At 43.1% G+C, this 18,424-nt stretch overlaps 1 protein-coding gene across 2 annotated transcripts in view; it reads right to left on the bottom strand.

Moving 5' to 3' along the window:
* Positions 1-18,424, bottom strand: part of STRN3 (striatin 3) — a 61,687-nt gene that overhangs the window by 9,579 nt on the left and 33,684 nt on the right. The window contains exons 5-13 of one of the 2 annotated variants that reach the window (XM_083166780.1): positions 16,335-16,514; positions 14,255-14,384; positions 12,476-12,611; positions 10,664-10,774; positions 3,771-3,908; positions 3,442-3,575; positions 704-879; positions 558-605; positions 330-451 (exon numbers count right to left, since the gene is read on the bottom strand). In XM_083166780.1, coding sequence (XP_083022906.1) covers positions 330-451; positions 558-605; positions 704-879; positions 3,442-3,575; positions 3,771-3,908; positions 10,664-10,774; positions 12,476-12,611; positions 14,255-14,384; positions 16,335-16,514 — 1,175 coding nt within the window. The remainder of the gene's footprint in view (positions 1-329; positions 452-557; positions 606-703; positions 880-3,441; positions 3,576-3,770; positions 3,909-10,663; positions 10,775-12,475; positions 12,612-14,254; positions 14,385-16,334; positions 16,515-18,424) is intronic. The other variant, XM_083166781.1, reaches the window with a different exon arrangement.

Below are 18,424 nucleotides of genomic sequence, written 5' to 3'. Positions count from 1 at the left end.
TAATTGGCCCATGTGGGGATAAACGTGATACCACCACAATATTATGCACAAACAATATATTTGTGTAGAGCAGATCACAGCGGAGGACCTGAATATAGCTATAGAAAAAGGTTTCAAAATCACAAATAGTGCGCTCCCAGGTGGGCAGCAAATCTGCTGGTGAGATAAGTGGAGGTAATTCCACACCCCTCCTAAATACACAATAGAAAAAAAGATATGAGGCGCAAAAGTGCTGACCTGAATATAGCATTGGGCAGTTTTGTAGAGAAAAGCTACTGCATTATAACATACATAGTTATTAAAGCTTTACATATATTCTATAAACGTACCATATGTATCATATGGATCTACATTGGGGCTTGGCATTTTCCACCACTGTATCGTAGCATCCATTCCCCCGCTGTAGCAGTGTTCTCCATTGCAGCTGACCACCAGAGATAGGACTGGACCACTGGAAAAAGTCACATTCACACAAGAGTCAAAACATTAATTCGGAAGAATGCACCCCTTACAGATGGCCCTCCTACAGACTCTACATTTACTCTATGAAAACTTACATGTGAGCCCTGAATGTATAGATTGGTTCCACATCAAAGGAGGCACTCCTGTAGGAAAAAAAAGCAGTTGGGTTACTTGCGTGCGGTCATACGGTAACGAAATTCACACATCCGCTTCATTCAGTTAAGATAAAGCGCCTGCTCACTTTTTGGCAGCGACCGTTTTCTGCAAGTTCCACAATTTCAGGGTGTGGTCTTCAGATGCAGTCACCAGAACAGGTTCTACCGGATGAAATGCTAGCGCTCGAACCCCATCGAAATGACTTCGCAGTGTGTACTTGGGGTTCCAGGTCTTCCTAAATGCATCCTTATTAGATGGCATCTTCAAAGTGGAGGAGAAAAAAAAAATAATGATCATAAGTGTTTGAAAAGGATGTTCAGTTAATGGTCATTTTAAATATCAGAGGCACAGAGAAAAAAAAATAGTGCCCTATCATTGCTGTCGAGTCCCTCACAACAATAGCGGTGGTTGTTTTACAACACCATTAACAGGAACGGGTTCGGGGGGACATCGCCATCGCCACCCCTGGGTTGGCGTGGTCATTATTTTAACACTATTTTAGTACTTATTGATATTGAAAAAATTTGGCTTAACCTGGTAAAAACATGTTGTGCATTAATTAATGGAAACAACATCAGTGCTCTCTCCTATGTGACTAGCTATACCAATTATGTATAGTTTCTAGGTAAGCGGCAGAGTATGTTGCCATATAAAAACACTTCTAGCTAGTTCACTCGCTTATAGTAAAATACAGCTGTTACACATGAAGACTAATGAGAGCTGAATAAGTTACAGCTTACCAATATTAGCCACTAGATGGCACTACTGATATTACTAATCACTTCAGTGCTTCCCCAAAGCAGGGCTAATACTGGACTGCCTTAAGCAGGGTATAATTCAGTGGTAGCCAACTCCAGTCCTCGAGAGCTACCACCAGTGCACGTTTTCCAGCTCACCTCACAGGTACACAGGTGCACTCATTACTCACTGACACATGCTCCAGGAACTGGCTGAGGAACTGAACGAGTTTTATTGCAGATTCGAAAAAGGAGCCCAGTGCCTCAAACCCCCTCTCCCTCGACCATAGTAAGGAGGCTCCACCGCCCACACCACCCTGACCGACACTCCCGAGGTCTTGCAGGTGGACCAGGGGGAGGTAGAAGCTTTGTTCAAAAGGGTAGAACTTAGTAAGGCTGCGGGTCCTGATGGAGTGTCGCCATCTACCCTTAAGACCTGTGTAACGCAGCTTGCACCCATCTTCACTATAATCTTCAACACCTCACTGGAAACGAGTAGGGTCCCCGCCTGCTTCAAACGCTCAGTTATTATTCCGGTTCCCAAGAAGTTGGCTGTGAAGGATCTAAATTAGTTCAGGTCAGTCGCAATAACATCAGTGGTCAAGAAGGCATTCGAAAGACTGGTACTGAACCATCTGAGGGAGGTGACAAACACCCATCTCGACCCCCTGCAGTTCGCCTACCAAGCAAACAGAAGCGTTGAGGATGCAGTTAACCTAGGGCTGCATTATATCCTGGAACACCTGGATCATCCAGGCACCTACGCGAGGGTCCTATTCATTGACTTCAGATCGGCATTTAACACAATTGCCCCCGCTATCCTAAAGCCCAAACTTCTCTTGCTAGGAGTTCCAGAATCTTCCTGCTCCTGGATTGTGGACTTCCTGATGGCACGGAAACAGGTGGTGAAACCCGGAGCCTTCACATCTGCCATTCGTACGATCAGCACTGGTGCTCCCCAGGGATGTGTCCATTCCCCCCACCTCTTCTCCCTCTACACTAACGACTGCATCTCGAGTGACCAGTCAGTAAAAATCATAAAACTTGCTGATGACACCACCATCATCATCGGCCTAATCAAGGAAGTGGATGAGTCTGCATACAGACTGGAAGTGGACAGGATTTCACAGTGGTGTGGCAAAATCAACCTGGACCTAAACCCCATCAAAACAGTCGAGATGATAGTAGACTTCAGGAGAAACCAAATGTCAAGGTCCCACTAGTAATTTCCAACAGAGTGGTGTCATGGGTAGAGACCTCCAAGTTCCTTGGGACAAAAATCTCTCTCAACCTCAGATGGGAGCCAACATAACTTCCATTGTCAAAAAGGCCCAACAGCGGCTGTTCTTCACGAGGCAACTGAAAAAAAAAAAAATCAACATTCCGCAGGAGTTGCTGCAACTCTTTTACACGGCTATCGTGGAGTCCGTTCTATCCTCCTCTATTACAATCTGGTATGGAGCGGCCAATGAATCTGACTAACAAAGCCTGCAAAGAGTGGTAAGGACACCAGAGAAGATTATTGGGACGACCCTCCCCCGTAAGGGAACAATACTTAAGTAGGGTCAAGAAACGAGCTGGGAAGATCGTGGAGGACAAACTGCCTTGACAGAGCCATCCCTGCCAAGTCGTCAAGAACTGCAAAACGCTTCTTCCCGACAGCTATTCAGCTATTGAACAATGTACTGTAAGATACTGCTAATCTAACCACCTAACTGCTCTGTCTGACATGTGAATTGTCATTTGTATGTGCAACTAATGCAATGTATGTATGTCCTGTTATCCCTCTAGTACCATGCTTGAAGCTGCAGTGTATCCACAAAAACTTCCTAGCATACGAGAGTATACATGGCCAATAAAGTGATTCTGATTAAAAGACCCACAGGTGGAGTTAAATACTTCACTTGTGATTCTGTGAGAAGACCTGGAAAACGTTAACTGTTGGTACCTCTCGAGGACTAGAGTTGGATACCCCTGGTATCATTTAATCAGTATATACAGACTATTTTACTTTCGTAACCACTAGGATTAGTTTTCTACATTTGCGGTTCCTAATTGATTTTTGGTCAGTAAGCGCGATCCTCACATCGTAACTGTAATCCGAATCGTTAGTAACCGTGAGATCTGCTAGGTCCCCGAGTCCCAGGACACTCTCCAGGACATCTTCTGATCCCATGATGAAAGATTTCCCGCCTCCAGATGGAAACGTGATCGGCTCAGCTATGCAGAGAAAACATTAAGTGACAATCAAGGAAAATCAATAAAAAATTATGTATTTTTATGTAGGTCTATAAATATTGCATAAAGACCAGGATTTGTGAATGTTCTATTCTAAATGACAACGATGATTGAGGCAATTGAACATTGAATTATTATTTGCACAAAATAAGTTTTCCTGCCCTGAGGGTGACGTACCTTCCTCCGCCCTCCCACCCTCGTGATCGGTTATTCTTGTTGGTGAATGGGCTGGGCTCAGAATGCCGGGAGGCATGTGGGACAGGTCTTCATCACCCAGGTCCGCAATCATATCATGCAACTTCGTCCGGTTTACCCCTGAAAAGAAACAGCATTTTGTAAGAAAATGCTTCCCTTTAACTTAAGGTCTTTGTTGCAATTGGCCGATCCCTTTATTATGAAGGATAATGGATTACCTCTAGGCAGCACAGTGGTACTGTGTTCAGCATTTCCCCTACAGAACATTGGGGGGTATCGTCTTTGATTAAAACCATGTCTTAACTGTGTGGAGATTGTAGAACCTCCACTTCGCTCACTCTCAGACTAGAACACTCAGTACTGATGTGGACACTATTGGAAGAGTGTGGTTGAATGTTTAGGCTGTAAGCTCTGATGGTCCAGTTACGGAGATAGAGGATTTAATATCCCCTGGAAAGATGCAGCTACAAATAAATCACAAAATGCCTAAAGCTGGGTACACACTGGAGCGGAGGGCATTGGTTCTGACATCAGTGCAAATGCCAGTCAGCCCAGATTGTGTGCCCATACTGGTGCTACAATCATATTCTTTCCTCCGTTAGCATAAACAAGGCTGTTCGTGATATCACTAGGTGTCATGTGCATGAAACCTAGCGTCCGGCGCAACCAACCACAGGAGTGCGCAATCACCTGTACACACTGTGCAACGTAGGGGATTTGTGGTTATGAGGACATCGCTGCAGTGTGTCCCCAGATTAAGTGGTCTTTAATGTTTGGCTTATACACACAGTTGCAAGCATCACACGAGTGAAACATTTGGGAACAAAAATTAATTGATGACATGACAAGGGAAGGGGGCACAAACTAAACCCCCACCCCCACCACTCCAACCATCTGAAACTATACACTCAACACTATCTTCTTCATAATCGTTGCAGGCCTGAGAGCGGTTATCTAAACAGCCGGAAAGTCATGGGAAAGCGACTAACAGTGTAACAAACATAAAACAATCAAAAGGACTTTCTACAGATCTAAAGAATTTAATCAAGCTCAATAATTAGATCATTAACCCTTTCAGGTCCAACAGCCCTAGTAGTAGTCCCAGCGGTGAGACACTTTACAATAAGAACATTAACATCGCTCAACATTCAACGTAGACCATTTTTAAATAAAAAAAAAAAAACTACAATTAATTTAAACCAGACTGTTTGAATTGCAAAAAAAAATAAGTAAATAGGACTGCTAAGGGTTAAAAGAATATCCACAGCTCTCCGATAAGTAACATAACATAGTGACGCTGGTGGCCCATGGCTATTAGCATCATAACAGTCATCCACTATAAATTATGGTGACAAAACCAAGGCATGCAATACAATAGGGTCATATGAATGCGCACAGCAGGTTTAGCACATGCTCATTTTATGACATCATAACTAACGCCACACACTAATTGTATAGGAGCAAGTTACAGCATTGAGCAATGGCTTCTGATAACCATCAGTGTAAGACAAGGACAGCGCATTTGTTGGCAAGCTGCTCAATCAGATTGTGATGTCACTCAGGTGCTAAAAGGGAGGGGTAATTCTGGTTAGGAAAAAAAACATTTTGTATCCCAATTGCACACTAAGGGGGGTATTCAATATTAGGGTCACGGCTAGTGATGTCGGGTTCGTTCTGCCGAGAAACCCTGCTTAATGCTGTCGGGGAAGACACCATTGAATAGGGCCCGGCGGGCCTCTCCCCGTTGGGAGGTGCTCGCCGGAGATTGACTATACCCCTGAGTGAGAAATATACACATAATAATCAGATAATACAGAGATCTTGGTTGCATATGACGTACGGCCTGGGGCTTAAGCCCTATATCTGCAGATATATGCAACCAAAATCTCTGTATTATCTGATTATGTAGATATTTCTCACTCAGTGTGCAATTGGGATACAAAAGGTTTTTTTTCCTAGACAGAATTGCCCCTCCCTTTTGGCACCTGAGTGACAGCTTACCAACAAAAGTGTTGTGCAGTTGAGAGGCATAGATGGGTCAGCATTAGGAGGGATTGCGGACACCTGAGTGCCATTGGAGAAGCCAGGGGTATCTCCAGGTAAGCTGGCTCTCAGATGTTGTAAGCCATTATCATGTGGCCTTACACTGGGCTATTAGACCCAGACACATATGTTACTGCTAATGGGATGGGTTTGGGAGTGTGGTGCCCCCTGTGTTGGTAGGGCTGGTCTGCTCCAGGTTGGCACACCCTAACACTTTATTAACACTTATGTTTTCCCTATCACATTGTATATATTTTGTATTATTTTAATCACACCTTCACTTCCCTACATAGCACTTATGTGCTTCTTATACACGTCTACTAATTTTCATTTGTGTGCTGCCCTGGAGTGGTCAGCCTGTTCCGGCATGATGGTGGCCCACACAACAGACCCATACCCAGTATTAGTGCCCCCCCAGTGACACAGAGACGCCTTGACGTACGGCCTGGGGGCTTAGCCCTATATCTGCAGAAATATGCAACCAAGATCTCTGTATTATCTGATTATTATGTGCAATTGGGATAAGACCAGGACAAGTTTGCAGACTCGGGTGGCATACAACAGACATCCTGATTCTCACATCAGTGGGGGCATATCCACGGAGAAGGGAAACCTTACCAGTCACGAAGAACATTTAAAGATTCATTTATAATAACTGTGTGTGTGATGATGTTACAGTTAAGCGTTTATTTGCATGTTCCTGATGATGTCATTGTGTACTGCATCCATTCCAGCGGCAAAGTAAATGATTTAATTTAAAAGATGCCAGAAGACAGGATCTCTCACACACTTTGAATATCATATACCGGTCCGATGTTTTACTACACTGCACTGGCCTGGTCACCTGTGTTCTATTACTGAGCCATTACATGACACTTAGAGAAACCATAACACAAAGGCCCGAAGAGCGACACCTACCAAGCTAAACACTGCAATGCCATAGGAGAGGCACTTACATGGGAGGAAACCTGATATATGCGTGTAGATTACACAACTGAACATGAAAAAAGATGGCGGCATAGACGTACACTATAGACTGGAAAACAAGCACCAAAACTTTTTTTTTTGCAATGTATTTTCAACTATTATGTATAGAGCACAGAAATGAGAGAGCTACAAAACCTCTGGATAACGTCATAAACTCACCTAAAACATCAAGGGGTGTATTCAATATGGGGTTCCTACTGTCCCCAGTTCCCAACCATTGCAATCCCAGGCAGTTTTTGTTTCTTCCGACAGCAACTCGACAGTTGGAAGTCCATGTTTCGGCTGTCGAGTGTCAGAGTCTACGGATTGGTGAAAATGGCCGCGGATTGTAGCAAAACAACCGTACATTCACCAATCCGAGGGCATTTCCAACAAAACAGATCCGACTTTAAAGAGAAGCCAGATCTTACACCATTCACTCGTTAACGGCAGCACTGAATAGGGGAGTGCCGATGTTTCCCTGGGAAATATCAGCACATTTTAAATACCGCCCTTTGCCAATAATAAAAACTGATTTTGGGTGCAAAATACAAGGCGTTGAAGCTTGGCAAACTATGCTGTACAGAGATATTTAAATGTAAAAAGGACGTGTCCAACTTGTAATCTATACTGCAATGTATAAAGCTAAACAGCATGTGTGTGATAAAAGCAGGTAGCATTTACCCTGCAAAGAAAAGAAAATAAATGAAATAAACCATTAGAATTCCATGCATTGAACCAAGGTTTGCCTGGTTCAAAGTTACTTTCTTTTCTTTGTTTCCAGCTTAGATCAGCCCAACAATAGTAGTGCAGGAGGAACCTATGGACAAAGGTATACTCCCATCAAGACCAGGTTTCTACTGGACAATGTAATAAAAATATCCTTGGTAGGTAGACAATAGTGCATCACAAACCAGCACGACATGAAGGAAGTAGCTACATGCATTTATGTTATAATACAGCCTGGGTGAGCAGGTATACAGCTGGGTGTGGTATAGGGGTCCGACAGTCATTATCCTGATGTCGGCATCCTGACTGGCCGGACCCAGAAAGCATGGTGAGCGCAACTAAGCCCCTTGCGAGCTCGCCACCTATTCTATTCTCCCTCTATGGGGGTCGTGGACCCCCACAAGGGAAAATAGCGGGTTGCCGTCGGGAATCCGACTTTTCGGGACCCCGTCCGGCACCCATACAGCTACCCCCCCATCTATGTTCTGAATACCAGTAGTAAATATGTTCTTGTATAGTGACCACTTGCCGCGGTGTGCTGCTCCTCTGGTGTCTAGAACTGGGCTGGCCTGCAAGGCTGCCATATGCGAGTGCAAACACTGAATAATGCCGTTGTCCTCATACACCTATCACCTTTGTGCCATGTGACAAGAAACAATTCCACATTTCATTCTTCAATATAAATGTTAGTTAGCAAAAAGTATACTAGATGTTTTTTTTTTTAAATTAATTATAGAAAGTCAGCAATTAATCATAGTTCTGTGATTGTCGGTAGTATCAGACCTGCGTTGTGTACTTTATTCTTCCTGGTGACTTAGATTGGTGGCGCCCTGCTCCAAAAACAAGGCGGGCAACTGACATCTGGTGAGGTCAGCTGCCCATCCCCAGAAGACGTCCATTTTCCTGGGTGCACCCAGCGTTTTTGTGGGTACGCCTACGAAATGCTGCACCCATCATGCCTCCTGCACGCCCACCTCCCCCCACTGTGAGTGCATTGGAGACTATGTAAGTCTCCAAAGATGCCCACAGAGAAGACCTACACATGCACATATTAGCATATGCGCAGATCTTTAACATCGGTCCACGTTGCAAATTCGCAACAGGGCGAACGGATTAGAATGAGGGGCTGGGTCCTTAGGTGGATCAACCAGAAATAGTCAAATCGGTTGATCCCTTGTGGTAAACATTCAGTAGGTTAACTGGTTGAGACGAGAAAGGTAGACCCCAGAAAATGACAAGTCAAAAAGGTCGACCTGTTAATCGTAGATGCTAGAAAGGTTGACGAGTTGGCATGTTAAACCCACGTCAATCAAATTAGTTGAAACGTGTATGCTACCCACTTTCCACGTAAGGTCTCTCACTTTGCAACTGGCACAGGTGGCTATTCCCAAATGTAGTTCACTTGTATTATTTAAAAAAACACAATAAAAAAAAAAAAAAAGTGTTGGCTATCCTCATGTCAGCCTTAAACACTTTTTTAGATGTCAACCTTTTTGTACCTGGCAACCTATTATCTGGAACCCACTGAGGGCTGGTGCTTTGGAGCAGCCCAGTACAAAGTCGGCGGCGTGATAAGCAAGGTTATATAGTGTGATCTGGGGACAGGTGCATCTTCCACAACTGAATAGGATTCAATCACCTACATCATAAGTCCTGAGCGCATATTAAATCAGTAAAAAATAATATAAATATATATATATATATATATATATATTTTAATTGTAATCTTTATTTTAATTACTATTTTCTGATGGTCTAGAATCGAAATATAACTAAAACCTTATTTTATTAAAAAAAAAAAAAAAAAAAAACTTTGCTTTTGTCCCTTTTACAATGATCATTACAATCATACACATGTTACATGCTCACTTGGACAAAATGTAAACATGGCTGCCCATTCGGAAGAGCAAAGTGACCATTTTTATCAAGATATGATGGACTTTTAATGTCGTTATCGGAGCAATACAATGAGAGTATGATGGGGGATTATATTTGGGGGCTAATACGAAACAATTCCAAAACATCACAGAGAGAAAATATGTAAAATACTAATTTCTAAACTTTTTTATATATATATATTCTGTTACAGAAGTTGTTTGTTTTAAAATTTGTTTTTGTAAATAAAAGTAATTCAAATTCATAACAAAAGTTTGTTTTATTTTTGCATACAATAAAAGAACGAAAATAGTTAAATTTTCTTAAAATCCGTAATGTCATTCTGGATAGCTACAAAAGCAAACGTTTTTGGGGTAAAACTATTTTTTCTTTAATTAGCAATGTGGAATAAAAATCAGATATGCAGAAACCAGACTCAGAACTACATGTTGGCCGGTGTTTTAAATGCAGAATTTCACTTGGGGTAACACTTGGAAGAAACACTTGGCTTCGAAAATTTGGAAAACAAAAATGAACCGCCAGAAGAATGTTAGTGTTACCCCAAAATAGTTAAAGTCATCATATTACAGCCTTCAACAATGAAGGAACAGAGAACAAACATGTAGATTATACAAGGGATTACATTGGGTCTGAAGGTCTTCTCTTAGGTATACGGTCATTAGGGCTACAGCAACTGGGTCGACAAGCAGTAAGATCGACATGGGTCTAGGTCGACACAAGCATTAGGTCAACGTGGGGTTTTTCACAGTTTTTTGAGCCAACATGTGCCGACAGGCAGTATTTCATGCCCTACCATCCACTAAGGCGTGGCGGAGAATAAAATAGCGAGGCACCGTGCCCGAAGCATCGAGAGCGAAGCACTTCAAACTGTCCATGTCGACAGTGTTGACAATCGGGTAAAAAAAAACAGTGAAAAATCCCATGCCGACCTAGACCCATGTGGACCTAGTTGCTGTACACCTAATAATCCCAACCCTTCTCTTAAGGGGTAACTCAAGCAAAAACAGTTTGGGGTTCAATCGCACAGCTCATTTCAAACTGGCAGAGCAGGAAGTGGGGGTTATGGTTACATTAAGACAGACCCAGAGAATGAGGCAGAGAGCACATGGAGAGAAGGAATGATGTATTAATCTAACTCCTCACATCCACACATTAATGCCTATCCACAGTTCATAGAACAGAGAGGATACGGGCAAAACCGTGGAATAAGTTGTACGAGATCAAGAGAAATCTCCACTTACTCTTGGCCCCCTTTGTCCCCTTGCGCTCCGTCGTGTACTGCTCCTTCAGTTTATTAATCAGAGACTGGTCTACATCCCAAACCTCAGCAGTTGGGGACAGGACGTCCTTGTCTGCATGCGGCATGTTAGTAAGAGAGAGAGGACAGGTCAGCAGGTGAGCAGCACGTTAGTATTACACTCCATGTAAAGTCAAGAGACCAGGTTACGTACTGGGGATTGCAATTTCTGTCAAAATTAATGTTAACGTCATCCATTAGTAGAGTAATAGTGAACAATTCAGTACAAAGCCAATGAATGGGAGCTGCCATCCGTGCAGGGGGTGCATAAACATGCAGAATTCTACAGTGATATGAAGTATTCTTAAAGACTGGGGGGGGGGGGGGGGGCGGTATTCAATCTATTCAACGCTGCCAGTCGGATCTGTTTGGTCGGAAATGGCAAATTCATGGCCGTTTTTTGACAATCTGCATCCGTTTTCGCCATCACCACCACTTTCCGACACCCGGAACATTGAATTTTCCGGCTGTCGAGTTGCAGTACGAAAACGGCCTAGGATTCCGAAATCCGGGATTGAATACCGCCCTAAAGCAGCCATAGAAAAGTTGGTAGAATAGGAATATTCCATAAAGTACAAGGGAAAGGAAGAAATGTTTAACCAAGGTCATGCTCTCTATATCGATGGTTAATAGCCAGAATATTGTATAACTTGTAGGCATAGTGATAGCAGTAGCATTAAATGCGTTCAACGAGTATTTTACCTTCGGAAAAATAGGTTACAAAGCATTACCGGTCACACTCTTTATGAGGTCATGCTGCCGCTAATAAAAGTTCAAATCGGAGTGGTTGTGTATAGGAGCAGCACATCAGTAAGCCGTTCGGAACGGAGGAGCTGGTGTGTAATGTATACACAATATGTGATAGGAATTCTGGAACTGGAAAATCCCAGATAGGATTGCAGGTGACATTTTCCAAAGCAATATACCACAATTGGAATTTAAACACAGGGTATTGCACAGTGTTTCTGTCTGTGGAGGCATGTGGGATAATTACGGAGCCAGCTCATCAGCGAATAACTTAAGTTATACAGAGAACATGACATGTTTGGGGTGTACGTGAAGACTTCTGGTGAGCAATAGTTACGTACAGATCCATCATCAAAACAAAATAAAAAGAGCAACCAATGATTTCAAATCAGTCGTTTTTTGTGAATGGAGGGCTACACATTTCTTCTTTGGGGGGTATAAAAGACCGTAAAAAGGACTAAATTAATTAACCAAGAAAAAGCAATATAACATAATAAGACTCTCAATACAGCACTGGAGAAATCCCAAATTCCAGGTAGCCAAGGCACCTAAATAAAATGAATGGCGACACCCAACTTTTGGAAGTCATTTGTAATGATCTCAAAGGCTAAAGATCTTTCCTTGGCTCGGGACAAAGATCCTGCTGCGGCTAAGATTTCAGTAAGTCTGGTCCAGGATACAGAATTCCGTTCTCCCCAGTATTAGCGTCTTCATGGCAGCTGGAAACCGTGATCAAGTACTAGCATGGATCTCAGACTAGGAGAAGCCATAACGGTTGGCAGCCATAACGGTTGGCAGCCACAACCCCCCCCCCTCCCCCCTCCCCCATTTCCTGTGGCCCTGGTTAAGCTATATTACAAATTACTTCAACAACTGTCAAACAAATACTGAGATTTGTAACTTACATGTGGATTATAAAAGGGTTTTCAACAATTTTCACTTATCCTTAAAACAGTAACAACATAACCCAACACATTATCCTAATAAGGTTGGATTTCGTGCCCCGTACCCCATTCAGTTCCATCTCCCGAACTTCGCGCCTCGCCTGCACCTTCTCCATCTTCTGCAGTGACAAGGAAGTCAAACTCTTTCAATGCTTCCTCTGTGTCCTCCGTAAGTTCAGAAGCCAAACCTTCATTACCAATCTGTGTATGGGAAAGCGGAAGTCAGAGATGTAAATCTAAACAGTTGTAGATCCTAGATGAAAACTAGTAAAACTGATCATTGTAATGAAAATAATAAAGTCTCACGAGATGAGATGGTGGCAGAGCGGGGCTGAGTCCACACCCAAGTTTACCTCATAAACACATGTCCAACAGAGACTGAACTGGACGCATTTAACTGGGCGTGGCTAGTTCGTAGGATGAAGACCCAATGGGGGAGAATACCTGCCGGACCCAGTTGACAGCTGAACATAACCAATGAAATGTTGGTCTGGGTTGGCGGTTTTATGTTCACAAATGATGCGAGTAGTGGCAGAAGTATTTGGTGTCGTGTGGACTATTCATTCCACAGGGACAAGGAAACCTTTCTTGCTGAGAAGCCAAAAGATGGTCTGCAGACAGTAATACAGATGGGGCCACTCTTCCCTTTGCTGCCAGCTTGCCATATCTCAGGAGCTGGCGGACAACGGGACGGAACATTATTTATTTATTTATTTATTAGCAGTTTCTTATATAGCGCACACAGATTCCGCAGCGCTTTACAGAGAATATTTGACCATTCACATCAGTCCCTGCCCCAGTGGAGCTTACAATCTATATTCCCTACCACATGTACACGCACACACAGACATTCTAGGGTTAATTTTTGTTGGGAGCCAAATTAGCCTAGCAGTATATTTTTGGATTGTGGGAGGAAACCGGAGTACCCGGAGGAAACCCACGCAAGTACGGGGAGAATATACAAACTCCGCACAGTTAGGGCCATGCTGGGTATTGAACCCATGACCTCAGTGCTGTGAGGCAGTAATGCTAACCATTACACCATCCATACTGCCCTGGAACATCTCTATATTTGTGTTTAAAACCAGAAAATGGAGCGCCACATAGTATACAACCCTCGCTTTATATCCATTCATATATTCAGGAGGATAGGACTTCAAACTGTATACAGAAGCAGAACCCTTGGAAGTGCCAAGATTATCAGATGTCTTCTTTTATATATTAAGCCCTGGAAGATTGTTCACTTATATTGCTCTAGTACAGAGTCCAAGCCTTCCCCATGTGACGCAGCTTGCCAAATGGGAAGTACTGGAGGATCTTTTGGGGATCTGATCAAATGCGTTCGATGCTGCACAACTGCTGGACTCTTTGCTGCCCGGTCGGACACATCGTGAGTGGCAGGGTGTGGAATCGTATAACATCTAACATGTTTCCAGTCTTCGTGTCAGATAGATTTTAATTTGTACGTGATGGCGAATGTTTAGGCTACTGAACCATTGGGTGCTTATCAGTCTTGTTTAACTCAAGCAAGAGAAAACGAACACACACACACACACACACACACACACACACTGTGCTGATTGTAAATACGGGGCAGCAGGTACCTATAGAACATACTGTAGTATATATACGAAAGCAGGCTAGGTTCATTCATAATTATGAGACACTACAGCATAGTGCATGGAAAATATTTCCATTGCCCAACATTGCCTAACTGCGAGGTTGCCACAGACGCCCCCTTCAGTCACCGCTGGGCATTACAGCGGAATTCCAAACATATTGTTTCCCAGAAGACTAAAAAAACAAACCAAAAACATATAGATGAAACAAGAACACAACCTTACTTTATGTTTTTTATTTAACCGTTGTTCTTTCCCATCTGTGACATCCTCTATAATGTCCGCATCACATTCTTCATCACTGTCATCGCCGCTTTCTAAGAAGTTAAATGTTTCAAGGACATCACCTGAGTTCCTGCAGGGAACAAACGCCAGTATTAATGATGAAGTAGTAATGCATTTTGCAATGCTTGTGGATATATAAAAGAGCTTTTCAGAACTAAACAATGTACTTTTATATAAATATAATATTATTGTAACAATCAGAGAAAGTAACTGTATGCCAGCAGGCAGCGCACAAGACGAAGGGATGGCTACTGTTTAAGGGGTGTCTACACGAGCTCCTGTTGTCAGCTTCTTGTCTCCTCTGATGTTATATGCAATGTGCTGGGAGTGGAAGGGAACAGGCCCTAGGAAAGGCTCTGGGTAAACTCTTTCCCACTAAAAAAAGGGTGTTCAATTCAACCCAATTTTTGAATTCGCAGAAAGAAATAGTGGTGTACTATGGGCAATGTCCTCTGGGGTACCCTGTTTAGGAAAGGAGTACCTTAGTTTGGTTTTTTTTTCTAGTCAGCAGCAGTTGATTAAAGGTGTACTCTGCACTCCTATATGTATATATGTACCACAGAAAAACCGGAAAAAAATTGCACTTGAATAGAAAATTTATAAAACAGTAATTATTGGTACTTGGCTAATTAGGCAAGAAAATGCAACTAAATTAATAATCACAATAACAAATACATTCAACATGTGATGACAAAAATACAAAATAAAAAATAAAATAGGATTATATCTTATCTTTCTCCCCTATTTTTACTTTCTAACTATCAGTTAAGTGCGCGCAGTTAGTAGTGTGTCCACAATCAGTAGTTAGTAATGGATTTGAGTATGTATGTCCTGATTTGTTATTGGAATTAAATGGTCAGTCTGTCCGGATTAGTAAACCTTCCCCGTAGGTACAGCATGACAGTCATTAAGTAATGTCCAAGTGATTAGTGTGTCCACATGTACTGACCAGATTAGTTACATTTACCACTGTGCTGTTATTAAGAAAGCTTCCAATTGGCTTGTGTATACCGGTATCCACCTGGAATGTCCCCCCGGCCGGTTAGTACTTCGCCATATCAAAATTCCAAACCCCGTAGGGGGGCAGAAATGAACTGGCGGTATCCGGTCAGAAGAAAAAGGTCCAGTCACTAACGCGTTTTTCCGCCTGGAATTTCAGCGGCTTCCTCAGGAACTTCTGAGGATACCGCCAATATTCCAGGTGGAGAAACACATTGGAGACTGGATCTTTCTCCTGACCGGATACCACCTACGTGGACGGACCTTTGATATGGCGGTGTGCTAACTGGCCGGGGGGACATTCCAGGTAGGGACACTGAAGGTGGATACCGATAGACACAAGCCAATTGAAAGCCCCCCTAAAGCTGGCCATACACTATTGCGAACTTTCGCTGCAGTGTGCGGCCAGCTGATCCCCGCGAGCCTGCCCGGTCTCTGGTGAGAACACTGGCCTTGGCGATTATAGCTTGATCCAGCATGCTGGATATTAATCCCCGTGCGATGGCAACTTTCAGTGCCGCGCATCGCTATGGCCCCTACACATGGAGCGATCTAAGGACATTTTCTAAGCGATCTCACATGCCCTCAGATAGCCCAGTGTGTAGGCCCCACCAGAGGATGCAGCGACCAATTACGGCAGCACAATGTCTCAAAGCAAACCAGGATGGTATATTTGTGGCCACCAAAAGTGTGACACATACTGCAGGGAATAATAAAAAAAAAAAAACACAAACCAAAAATACCCCTATATGTTATGTATTCAAACTCTTTTAGAAAAGGTAACCGAATATTGCTTCCACCCCACCCTACGCCTGGCAGCTGTATTATATTTGGCTTCATAGCAAGATTTAGAATTTGTGATAAATCTATCTATATATACACACACACACACACACATTTTCTGATGTTATATCTATATATACACACACACATTTCCTTACAGTACCAGACAGAGGATAGTGCACTCTCTCAGACACCATGAATGTGCGCGCTAAAGGAGACACCAGCTGGCTGAAGTTACCTTTTGTTTTCCTGTCCCTTTTGTTTAAGCGAAGGAGAGTCGCCACCATTGAGGATCTGTTCTAGGTTCTTGGTTTCCACCGAGCCATTTGGCTCAGAGCTTGATAGTCCGAGGAGAGATCGTACCCTTTGTGACCGAACATCTAATATGGTGTCTGTATAACCGACCTCCTGGAGATACCTGCAGGGAGAGACAATACGAGATGCTGAGCAGTCACTTGCACAAGCCGCCCAGGCAGGAGAGAGAACCACAGAAATGACTTTCTCCTTTATTGGTGTTCCAATCAGATGGCTTAGAAATGGGGTCTGACATCGCCCCATGTGTACACCCTTAAGAACCGATGCTTGTTTAGTTCTGATTTTGCAACACAAAATATCACTGTATTTAAGTATTTACTTCCCAAAAGATTTAAATGAAGTCAATATCCAAAATATAGGTGTTTTTTTTTAATTGCGACTGATTGTTCACAAAACTATTAAAAAAAGTATTGTATAAAAATCACGTGAGCTATGTGTGCAAGGTGTATATGAAACATACATTCAATTTAAGCTTAACCCCAAGATTTATTAATATGATACGTAAACATTCCAAAAGAGGAAGAAAGCGAAAATCTAAAATAATTCTGGTTTCAAGCATTTTGGATATGATAGATTCAACCTGTACTCGAGTACAACAACAAGTAAAATTAAAGAGAGACAACTCTCGAAATGCATTGGAGCAGCTGGGGAAGCAGACACTGGATGCACCGCAATAACTGGAAGTCCCGATACCCGGACTTCCTGTCAATCGGGACGGAGACAACAGAGGGCCAGAAGAGAGTAGGAAAATATAGGTAAAACTAGGCGCTTCAATATAGTCCTGGACTGCTGCTCCGATCCCCAATCAAATGCTCATAAAGAGCTGTAAAAATTGTTTACTATATTTTAAACTCTTATTGAATTTTCTTTTTTATATATATTTTTAATGACGAAGTACATATAACCCCTATTCTAGTAATGTATTACCATGCGCTTTTATGCATACTATACACAATAATAAGCAAGGCACGACAAGGAAAGAGCAGCAAAACTAATCATACAATATACAGTAACACGAGGAAGAAAACGCATTGCAACATCAGCCAACTATGTGAATACAGCCCACCAAACAGAACATTCTACCCAAATAGGGCAGAAAGTCCTGCTTTCAGTAATTCAAGGTTCAATCTCACACGTTCGTACAAAATCGTCTCCTTTCCCACTTTGCCCCAGCTAACCTCAGCACCACACCTGAGCTGTGCGGCCAGTATGGCCACATGCAGAGAACCACGAGGAAATCGTACTAGAGACCAATCTGCGTGACTAGGCCCACACAACTATCCCATGCTGCAGGTACTAAATGTGCTACGCTGAGCATTTCTAAACCACCCTCCGCTGCAGCTGCTGGATTTAAAGGGGACATTCTATACCAAACCAGGTGTTTGCATTCAATATAAACTGACCCATGAAATATTCTGAAGGTGCATGGAAAAATGCAAACAAAAAACACATTCTACAAAGTAAAATTATATCTATATTGAGGGTCTGATGACCAAGTAAAAACACATTATAAATATATATATGACTATGGGGTGAATGCAGTCAGGTGCGAGTGTCGCCACGATTCACTGCTGCAACAGCCGCACTTTTTGACAGCCCAAATTCGCACAAAACGGTTTGAAGCAGGATTGTAGTGTGAGCACTGAGGGATCATGGTGCGTGTTAGTGTGCTAGCAGGGTGTGGTATGGTGGTCCGACGTCAGTATCTCGACATTGGAATCCTGACTGCTGGTGCTCCGACAGGGGAGCGAGCACAAAGAAACCCCTTGTGGGATCACCATGCTGTGAGCGCTGTGGCTCACTTCGCTCACCACAGGTTCATCCCTCTATGGGGGTCGTGGACTCCCACAAGGGAGAACAGCCCCTGTGATTCGGGATCCCCCCTGTCAGAGCACCAGCAGTCGGGATTCTGATGTCAGGATACTGACTGTCGGGATCCCCCGTCGGAGCACCGGCAGTCGGGATTCTGATGTCAGGATACTGACTGTCGGGATCCCCCGTCGGAGCACCGGC

Source organism: Crinia signifera, chromosome 12 (assembly GCF_055691185.1).
Source record: "Crinia signifera chromosome 12, ASM5569118v1, whole genome shotgun sequence".
Lineage (NCBI taxonomy): Eukaryota > Metazoa > Chordata > Amphibia > Anura > Myobatrachidae > Crinia > Crinia signifera.
Note: the sequence above shows the minus strand (reverse complement) of the source record. Positions and strands in the feature narration are given on the sequence as shown.